The sequence below is a fragment of the Lottia gigantea genome, assembly GCF_000327385.1.
Source record: "Lottia gigantea unplaced genomic scaffold LOTGIsca_155, whole genome shotgun sequence".
Taxonomy (NCBI): Eukaryota; Metazoa; Mollusca; class Gastropoda; family Lottiidae; genus Lottia; species Lottia gigantea.
The window spans coordinates 186120-197867 of NW_008707882.1; the positions used below are offsets into that span (position 1 = coordinate 186120).

The 11748-nt window shown below is 31.2% G+C and overlaps 1 protein-coding gene across 1 annotated transcript; it reads right to left on the reverse strand.

Annotated features, from left to right (window-relative positions):
- Nucleotides 1-1784: 1784 nt before the first annotated feature.
- LOTGIDRAFT_225945 (hypothetical protein) lies at nucleotides 1785-10362 on the reverse strand (the record flags this gene model as incomplete). The annotated part of the gene is made up of 17 exons (XM_009050779.1): nucleotides 1785-2219; nucleotides 2630-2807; nucleotides 3043-3169; nucleotides 3414-3631; nucleotides 4140-4254; nucleotides 4686-4778; nucleotides 5103-5199; nucleotides 5565-5657; nucleotides 5834-6066; nucleotides 6459-6614; nucleotides 7142-7235; nucleotides 7442-7507; nucleotides 7870-7978; nucleotides 8220-8366; nucleotides 9068-9118; nucleotides 9550-9653; nucleotides 10220-10362. 17 exons carry the CDS (start codon nucleotides 10360-10362, stop codon nucleotides 2039-2041), a joined length of 2205 nt encoding a protein of 734 aa, XP_009049027.1. The 3' UTR covers nucleotides 1785-2038.
- Between the last annotated feature and the right edge of the window lie 1386 nt (nucleotides 10363-11748).

The window sequence follows — 11748 nt, forward strand, 5'->3', positions numbered from 1 at the left end:
GAAGAGTTCTGAAAGAAGTGTTTCACTAAAAGTTCAATAACAGATGATGGTTTCCGTTCTGCCAAGTGCTCTAATTTAAACAAAGCTGCCAGTGGGCATATCTTACTATGCCTGGCAATTTTGGCATGATTTCGTAAAATTTGAACGAATCCTATGTCGGATCAACTTGGGCTGTTTGTACAAGAAATAAGAACTACGAACAACACAACAATAAGAGCGAAATTCATCAGTTATTAGAGGCAGTATAAAAATACATAATATCACTTTGAGCTATAACTGATCGGGACTATTTATTCAGTATAAAATTACAGTACCCTTATAGACGCTATAACATCATCCCTCGGTTAATTAGTCTTTAATTAACCACGTCAAATATATATTAAATATTAAAGAGACGATGTCTAATTTGGAATAATTGAGTACAAAACAAATTGTAGGAAAGCTGGCATCCACTGATAATATAAAACTGAACCGTTTTTCTACTATGTGTTATAGATTGATAATATAAAATCTATTAATATCAGTGGTTTTCTGGTATTTATTACAGGTGGGTAATTATATAATTAGGCTAGGTAATCAGGTCTATTATCAAACAATTTGCTCTTATATTTATCATTCATAAAGACATTAACCCATAACAGAATTGCGAAATTTACTGGGGTATAACTTTGAGTTTAAATGTATTAAATTGGTAGTTTTGCAACAAAAGGGAGATAAACCCAATCACTTTTAACAAATTCAGACAATGTAAATATGTATTTTTTTTATTTTCAATAAAATATTGTAATTATTGGAATGTTATAAACAATATATATTATTATGCAAATTAAAAACAACAAATAAAGGACATAAAATATACAATTTTTTCATAAGAAATCTAATATTTGCACCAAATTGTATTGCAATAATTTTTTCCTTACATTTACTTTCTTTGGAATAAGAATGTCCGTACGTGTAAGTGATAAATGTAGAAAATTATGTTAGTAAATGGTTTAAGGGTGTATCAGAATATTAAATAATTAAAAAAAAACATTCAAATTGTTTATAAAGATAAATTATGGTAGGCCTGTACTGTGACTAGAAATATTTCATATGATTAACTATATATTAGTGAAGCTATACGATTATGCTAAGTGCTAATGCATAATGATACATCAAAGGCATTGTTTCAGAGGCATAGTTTAAAGGCATTGTGTATGGAGGCATAATATAAAGGCATTGTGTATGGAGGCGTTATTGAAAGGCTCAGTGATCAAAAAACTAGTTAAGCGAATTCCCAATTTACAATAGTTAGCATTAACACATAAAATAGAAATATATATCTATATCTAAATGTGATGTGATGTCATAACTATGATGTCATAATTATGATAATATATTGATGATACAGAATAATGGCACTGTCTAATGACTGATAAATTGCACTTTTTCTTTAATTAGAAATAAATACTTAATGCAATAGCTGAACTTATCAGCCTAATTTAAATTAAACCAAACTTTCATTCAATTTTTTAAAGGTGTATTCAGTGTCTAATGCTTCTCAGAATATGCCTTTTGTTTGTTTCTCAAAATCCCAGCATTGGAGAGGGCAGGAATTTGATTGGCCGGCGGTGTCACCAAACTGACAAATGTTCAAGAAAGCTGTCTTTAGACCTTAACTGAAGTGGCTATACTAAAAATAAAAGATTATTAAAAAACGGAACAAAAGTTTGGTGTAATATTAATTAGACTGCTGAACTATATAAATTTTACAATTACGATATCATACAATGACAGACAATATATTTTTTTTAGTGTATAGTGTGATAGTGCAGGTTTAATGCTTTACAATAATACCAACTAGGTTCACAAACATACATCAACAAACACAACACATATTTTCACATCCTATTTAAACATTTTGATTACAGTACTAGACAAAACCAACCAAAGACCAATGATTATTTTACAAATCAAAGACAAACCAAAAACATTGCTCTGAAAAATATCTTTTCAAATAGATGTTGAATCAGTTTGACATTTGAAAATACCAACAACTTTATTTGTGTCTGACTTGCATCAAGAAATCCCAGTTCTCTTTCCATGTTAAACTATGAATCTGTTCAGCCGTAAGGTGGGTGTTACCGTAAGTAAAGACAGATAACTCTAAAAAGGCATAAACAGCTCCAGACAACAATATCATAGCTAGAAATCTTATAACAGGCTGGACTCTGGGGTAACTGAAATGACACAAATAGATTTTGTTTTCAATTTGAAATAAGGGAAATTTAGCAAGAAAATAAAATGTTCTTAATGTTTAGCCTTCTTTTAATCTCCTGAATAACTGATGATCGTATTCTGATGATTTTTTGTGGACATTAAATTACACAAACCTAACTATGCCTTTAAAATCCATCATCAATCGCTTTACAATCATTGAATATATAGAGTGCAAGTTTACAAAGATTACAATCGTCGCAAGTTTACAAACATCGTACAGTGATTGTGTCAAGGAATGTTAATTTTGTGAAAACATCTTAATTTTGTAATTTAGACTCAATTTGCAATTGGTTGCAAACATACGACCTGTAAATTGTATGCAAACTTGTATAACCAGCCCCAGATTCAAATGTTGGAATTGATAACTTACCTCAATGATATGCCATAGATATGATCGGCAAATGCAGTAAAAGCCATGACTTTAAATATGATCGCCGGAAGATAATTATGAAGAAACATGGTACGGTCTGCTAGATAGAAAGGGAGGTAATGTAGTAAATAACCTCCAACCAAAACTTCACCAATAAAAACAAACTTTTTAAATTCACCTGTAAGAAAAAAATGACAAATTAAAACATAACCCTGATTCGTAATTCATCTTATTTGTGTTTCTTTAACCTAGAATTGTCATTAGAGTGTAGAGGGCACAGAAAATAATGGCAATCACTTAGTGAATTCTTAACAGGTTCCATCTATTCCAATTCTAAACCAAATGCCTCCTTAAGACATAAGTTAACATACAATTTAAAGCAACTAACAAATAAAACTAAAAAGGTTCCATACCGTCAGTTATATCATAGATCTGTCGTCTTCTACGTAACATATAGAATAAGATAAACAGTAGATATACTACAACACCTATAGTACCACAATACCATACTACTGGATTACCTAGTAGGTGTATCTGGGCCTGTAATATACAGTTAAATACCATACATTATTACCAAAAATATATATATTTGAAAAGCCATTAGTGGTATTCCTCTACTTACCCTACTTGAAAACACATTATTCTTGAGCCAGCGTCATAAGTTTTGAAAATTTCTACATTCTTTTGGTACTATTCAACATTACTTTGCCTACATAAAGCTCAGTCCTTGAAATCCTAAGGCCTTAATGGTGCTTAAATCTGTCAGAAAGTCAGTATTACTCACATTACTATGAGGACTCATCCAATAAGCCAAGTTTTTACTATCAAAAGGCCAATCTAGAGGTTCACTACTGTATTTATGTTCTAGCTCTGTGTCTTGTGATGAGAAGATCATTTTGAAATGAAGTTCCAGGAATTTGGACCAGAATGAAAGATGAGTTGGTTCTAGTGGTATCATCTCAGACTGCCGAAGATCTAAAGACTGCTTATCTTTCTCTACACCTGAAATAAACCAATAGTGAGATACTATAATACTAGTTTTATTAGTCACTTTATCAGTTGTTCTGGTCATGATTGGATCAGTTAAATTGACTAAACACATCTTCACAATGTCAAACTACATGTTTTACTCGCTGTATCTTATACTTTGACTGCGATAGCTACCTTTAATTTATCGTGGAATGCAGCCATTTGATTGGATTGTACACCAGCAAATACAACCAATCAGAGCCCTTGACAGAAAAACTGTAAACAGTATGGCTTATTGTTTACAGGCTTTCTGTTGACTCTTATTGGCTATATACGCTAATGTACAATCCAATCAAATCACTTCATTTAAAAACTTCCATGATTCAAAATAGGAGGCTCTTTAAGTCAAGGTATAATATGAAGTTTGTAATAGCTGGACACTGTGAAGATGAAAAGCCCATATATGGTTTGAATTAAACAAAAAAAAGGTCAATGATGTGTTTTGATTAGTATCAATGCTATAAATAATAAGAAATCTTACTAGTTGTATATTTATGTTCCTCTACATTCCAGATTGTAGCTTGTTGATTGACTAGTCTATCAGCTGATATTTCTAACTGATTTGATCCCCATTCTGGTAACTGTTTACCAGTCATCTAGAAATATAAACAGACAGGGTGTGATCAGTTGGTTCAATTAAATGCAAATCATTTCCATTTCATACCCTATTTTTTCTGCAAGGGGCCGTTTCACTAAACTTCTTAAGTTCACATTTTCATATACCCTATAGTACCTTTTTTTTTTAATTCATGAAATGCTTCAGATAAAATAAAACGTGTCATTTTCTGTTAACTGAAGGAATAAAGATGTAAATTCAACAAAACAATGTAGTGGACAACATGTATGAAGCTCTTGTAGCTTAGATCTTCCTTTTGCTTAAACTAAAGCAACTTAGTAAAACAGCCCCTGTTCCTAGACTCACTTCCATGATCTGATGAAATTGTCATGCATATCAGGTTCATTTAATATTCAACCAATCAATGCTATATGATACATATACAAGTAATGGTTAAAATGAAATACAAACCCTCAATGCTGCTGTGGTATTAACATGAACTAATCTAACATGACTCTTTATAGTCTGCCAATTCTTTTCACCATTCTCTTGGTTTAAAATTTCCTGAAATAACAGTAATTTTATATGTGAACACCATATTGAAACATTGCAAGTAATAAATATTCTATCCCTTAAATTTTAATATTCATCTTTAACTTCTGCTTCTAATATGCCATTAAAGATTTAATATGTTTATAATGAACAGAACAACAAAGAAGAATGACCTTATCGCAGATCCGTGTGGTTGATATATTTTACTTTACAGTGCGCATAAATGAATACATGTTTCACAAAGTTTGTATATAATTAACATAAACTGTTATAATAATGTTAATATTCAATATGTAGCTATCAAATATATCTGGATCAAAGAGAAAATAGACCTACCACTCTCCATAAATGTTGAGCCGGCATTGAAACATTATAATCTATGTAACAACTAACTTCTTGATTCTGAGGACTAACTGGGGCTGCTACATCATGACTATAATATCAAATATCTTTCTTAAAATATAAGATACATCATCTGGAGATTGGGAACTTTCTAACGCTAGTGTCCAGGGTTCAATCAGGGTGGATATTATATCTTCTGATTTTTCAACCAAGTTTCCTTCTGATGCAGGTGGGAAAATCTGACATAAAAAAGTGTCTGGTCATTCCAGTACACAATAATTATCCCTTAACAGTTTGAAATCTAAAAAGGGTGGGCTAATGCCACAGGCCTAGTAATATTTCCCTCATTGCACACTGCATGTCTTTGCCTGCCTACATCAGTCCGGTCAGGAGCAGAAAGAAGAACATGATGAAAGAAGAGTCCCCGATGTTAATTTAATGTTAATGAAAACTGACCTATTTAAAGCTCTGCTAGTTATACCATGTATTAACTGTATAATATCACCATGTTTTACTGGTCTAGGTGGATCTTCTACAGCTAAACTATCACTATAAATAATATATAACAATCACATGAAACTTATAACAAATTATGTTTATACTTCCTCAATACATGTATATATATTATTTTACTGACTCATTCAGTTTCTTTCCAACTGAGTGATAATTGTAGAGATTTGATTGAATGAGCTTTCTGCTAAACTTTAGTTTTGGGTTATTCTTACTTGCTTGGATCTTTGACAATCCACCAATTATTAACATCTTTAAATACATAACATGTGACTTGTTGTTGGTGACTACTGCCTCTGTTATCAGAGTATCTAATTGGGTAGACTTGATTATGTGAATGTAACCAGCAAGGTTTACCAGGGACAGAATCATACGTATGACGTAAAGTTATCTGAGAACCATATGCTATATTCAAAGGTTGTCCTTTAGTTAAAGCTGCCAAACCACCCTGAAATTAATATAGATAAATCTATTTGGCTCTCTATATGATTTATAACAGAATAACAACAGAATGAGACAAGAATAACCACTTTTGTGTATGAATTTTTAACAGTTCCTCCTAAAGTCAATTTAGAAAGTAAATTTTCCAAGAGTCAAGAGAAATGTCACTTCTTAAAATACTGAAAAAACTTAACAGACACCAATAGTAACATGTTCTGTAGTCAGTAAACTTATTTAACATACTACTGCTTCTTTTTACTACCCTTAAAGTTCGTTTTACACTGACTTTCTCTGATGTCCTTAGTAAGGACTTCTTATATATATTTATATAAGCATTTAAAAATAAAGATATATGATACATCTGCACCATGTTTTTTGCCTTTCAGTATAATAACTTACCTCTAAACTAGCTTGAAAGGCACTAGTCATAATATTATCATGTGGTCCAGCCTTGGTAAGATGTGTTAAATGTATATAGAAGATAGAGATATACGTGACTATAGGTAGACATATCAAAATGGCTATTCTTATTATTATATGTTTTATTAGATTCATCTGAAATATATGAAAATATAGTAATTAACAAGATTGCTGATGACCTTTTTCAAATTCAGATTTATGAGCATTAGTCTTAGGGTTTAGGTAATTTGAAATATATACATATATATATATATATATAGTATAGATATTTGTGATAAAACAGAGTCTGATTTGAACATGAACACAATCAGTCCACATAATGTTTAGGAAATGTAAGCAGTAATCAAAACAATGCATGAAACAAAAATTTGTTTACAGGCTTTAAATCAAACCAAGATAATATTTTGCTCAACTATATCTTGTGATATACTTCTACTGACCATGTGAAAACATGTACCAGCTATACTAGGTAGTTTAATAGTACCAATAGTCTATCATATTATAGTGGAATTAGGACTAACAAGATGGGCAGCTGTAGCTGTAGAAAACATGTCTAAAACGGTTAAAATGACTGCTATTTCCACTACTTAAGACAGTCTTTTTTTATAAAAAACAAGATAGATTTGTTGGATTAATCACAATTGAACATAATAGAATCTTACATCACTTCTAGAATAATCAGATAACATGTTCCAATAATCACGAGCATGAAAAAATACCACCATTACAGCTACAAAACATCCTATATATTTTATACTGTAAATATAACATAACATATATAACAGTTGACTAACACAAGTACAAGGCTTCATCATAACCTGTATCTACCATACTGTATTATAGTGAATATAGTGCCCATTCATTTAACCCTCAGGTAAATCACAGTAAATAATACGTATCCTATCTGATAAAAAATAAACTGAAGGCAAGGGAACCATTATCTAACAAACTATTTTTCTAACCTGAGTGTCAAGGTGAAGGACAGTCCACACAAAATTAACCAGAAATACCACTGAGTTGAAAACTCTCTGAAAAAGAACATTTGATTTAAACTTAGAGATAATTTACTTCATAGCTTTCTATGATCATATAAACATAATAAGATAATACATCAATCAGTTTACCATAATATAAAGTATTGTCAGAGAGAATATAAATACCAAAGATATCTATTTCAGCAGAAACTTAAAGGATTAATGACATAAATATCAAACTGATGAAACTTTGTGTGATAAGGTGGATAGGATATTATGAATATTTTTAATCAGTTTTTTATTTCAATTCAAGTGATTCAACATATCTGAATGCTACACTCTAGTTTACTTTTTGGCGCATAAAACAAGTATATTAATATAGATATAACGTACTAATAAAGTTAATGAATATTTACCTGTGATTGAGATTTTTAAATTTAAGATAACTTAGAACTGATAAAGCCATGAAAAATATCAGCATCCCCTCCATTAACATAAATCTAGACTGAACCAATAGGGCATTATCTGTAATAGTGGAAACATTGAAATAAATTGAGATATAGATGCTGTCAAACCTCATAATTTAAAGATATCTACGTTTTAAAGATGGATATTCTATCATTGAGAAATACTAATCTGATATTAATACAAATAGTGGACAAATCTTCATTTAACAATCGAGTTAATTAATTACAAAAAAAAGAAAAGAATACAGGTTAACTCAAGGAGACTATCAATAATGATTCCTGTAGAGTTTCCAACTTACCTAATAATATAAAACTAGCAGCTGCTACAGCTGCCCATCTTGTTAGTCCTAATTCCACTATAATCTGATAGACTATTGGTACTATTAAACTACCTAGTATAGCTGGTACTAATCTCATTTGGAATACTGGCATATCACCTGGATATACTGAAATCATAGAGATATTCATGAAAACTCCATATTAATGTTATCTTATCACATCTCCATTGATAATAGAAAAAAACTATCATTAGAGTACCAAGTATTCATAATTACTTCATAATTGGATCAACACTGTTTCAAAATTATAAATTTCACTAAAAACATATGCTTAAAACCCATCTAAGAAATCACTAAGGAATACCATGTTATTTTATGAAAAGTATAACATTTACAGCATTAAAAATCAATTGTTGGCCGACTGATGGGCACAAGAGATATGGGATCTAAGGCTACAGAATGAGACACTGAATATACTGAAACCATAAAGGAAATCACCAATATTCACACCACGGTAATATTAATACTTTTAGTTCCACAACATATTTGAAAATAAAAAAAAAATTCCTGATAGGGTACTACAAAGTAGGGGCAATGCTGTAGCCATCATTATGTTTACCACAGACATATGTTAAACATATTCAATATGTCACTAGTTTTCTCTTTACCTATATATATGCTTGTTAATCTTTGTAATATTAATAATAATTCATTGCTTGATAAAGACTAGAGAACACTGGTCGAAACATCGCTCAAATAAAGTTAGTAATTGTAATCCATAAGAATTTTTTCATTATATCCAACACCTTGACTAAATGCCATTCAAAGATCATAGCTCTCGCTAACTGAGATGTTCAGTTACTACTTACCTTGTCCTATTCTATCTAGAGTAATATTTCCTTCATACCCAGCATAATTACCTGTAATACATCATAGACAAACTAATTAAATTTTAAATTTAACTTCAATAAAATATATGGAATGAATCTTATGTGAAATAGAGGATGAAAACCCACATAAACATTTTATGGTAAATATCAATAGGCCAATACAAACTAGATTTATAAGAGTTATATAGACACAGCTTTATGGAACAACAATCACTGGTTAAAGTTTCTAAGCAACATTTCGACATGTTTCCTCCATCATCCTCAGGCACAGAATGCCATTTAAAGACTACAGTAAGATTTGTAAATAAATTTCATATTGTGATTTTTAAACATTCTGATGTCAAATGACCACTGAGATGTTGCATACACTTTGTGGATATAATGTGCTTTAATAAGGTTCTAATAAAACACAATGTAAACAAACTTGTCCTAGCTTATTAAAATCAAAAATATTTGCCTACCAGCGGCTGCTAGAATCATTTTACCGAGTGGTGGATGGACATCAAAGAAAAACATTTTCCGTAAATAAAGTGATACAAACTTAGCAAAATGTAACTCATCAAACCTGAAATGAAAAAAAAAACATACAGTCAGATATATTCATCACATAAAGCAGTTGGTATAACGAGAAACTTTCAATATAAGATTAAACATTAGTTAGAATGCAAGCTAAAATAGGTCAGTTGTCTGAAACTCTGAGAGTTAGATTCTGTTTTAATATTTCTAAGATTACATCTATACACCTTGACACAATATACAATATTCTAATTGTTGATTTTAATACTATATTCACAAATTCAATACAAAAAAAAGTGAAAAGCAATCTCTATAAATAATCATAATTGAAAAAAAATATTACAGAATACATCTGATTACATGAAATTTTGTAATTGATTACAGTTGATTACAATTATAGATTATGATTTTCTACTGGACTGCTTGCTACATGTCAAATTTTAGATAATATCAAATGATTAAGGGTGTTCTTTAACTAACAATGATTGTAAGAAGACAATAGGACAGATTCAGCTGTATATATTTCATTGTTTTAATTAACAATGTCACAGACTAATAAATGAATAAAAGGCCATTCTAAATGGATCACATAATAAGAGAAGAAATGAAACTTACACAACAGCTCTAGGATAGCCTAGTTGCCATGTTCTACTAATAACAGATAGAGTTGTCAACATCATCTGCATTATATCAAACTCCACTTGTACTGTAAATGGTTTTTTGTTATTTTCTAAGGCTTCTCTTTCACTGTCTACCATACTGACAGGTGCACCATCACCCTAGTATGTTATCAATATGTTAGTCAAGTTAGAACAAATAGGAAATGATTGGCAGTCCTTCATCAAACATGTCATGATATGTAAATCATGATGAAAAATATAACAGCAAGGACCAGGGTCCAGTCTCAATCAAATTAACATCGTTGGTATTTATCAATGTAAATTTCCCCACTTACAACAGATTCTTCCACTTTTAAAGTTTAGAAGGAGTCATGCCACAGCAATGAAACTTGGTAGGCATATACGAAATTCTCTCTTTTAAAATTAACTGATGCTGATTGAGTGAACCAATTTTTTCAAAAGTAGAACCAGAGACTGTCAGACACCGCCATTTATCTTCTTTTTATCAGATGCAAACCTTCATGTTGAAGAAAACTTGACACTTTTTGAGGCAGATCCAGCTAGTTTCCTTGAACAATTCCTTACTTAAGACGAGTTTTGGGTTCACTATTTCATACCAGAGACTACATGGGAGTTTTTGCACTGGAAACACCCTTCTTCTCCCCCTCCACTTCACCAAAGGTTCAGGTTCTACATAAGTGTTGAATTAACTGTAAGGTTACATACTCATCAGCACTGTGGCATAACTCCTTCCAAGTCAGTCTATGAACTTTTTAGTCACCCCCACCCTCCCCCCTTTGTATATTCTGCTAGTTTAATGGAGATAACCTATGTTCTGCTAGTTTAATGATAAATTGGCTTACAGGATGTCTTGGTCTGTTATCTGTATTGCCGCTGTTACCAACATCAGAATTAACAACAGGTTCCATTTTGCTGACTGAAATGAAAATAATATACATGGGCTGTCATAGGTCACATCTAAACAATTACAACCAATGTAGATCTATAGAGAATTTTCACTCAAGCCAGAAATATATTTATATATTATGTTATTACCACTACAATGATTCTGTTACACTGAGTAACATATGGACGAAAACAACCAATACCAAGAACCGAAGCAACTATTTTACAGCTAAAACAACAATGCTTGATCCAAAAACAACTATGTTGCAGGCCAGAAGAGCAAGATCATGCTCATAAAATATCATCATGACAATATTTGAATGGCCATCATTATCATGGCATATCATATGGGCCGGTTCATCGTCACTTCCCGGACAGTCTACCCACCTAAGAAAAAGCTTTTGCTACACGTAGCTTTGTAAATATTTCATGAGATATATCAGCATTCGTTGGATAAAGACAGGTGATCAATTATTTGAGTAGTCATTACAGAAAGCAGGTGAAACGAGTTTTAACCATCATTAACTTTTTGTTTACCATCACCTAGACTTTTCTATCTCACAGAAAAAAGAGCTTCAGGAAAAGATAACTCTCCAGCTTATCTCCCCTGATCATCCC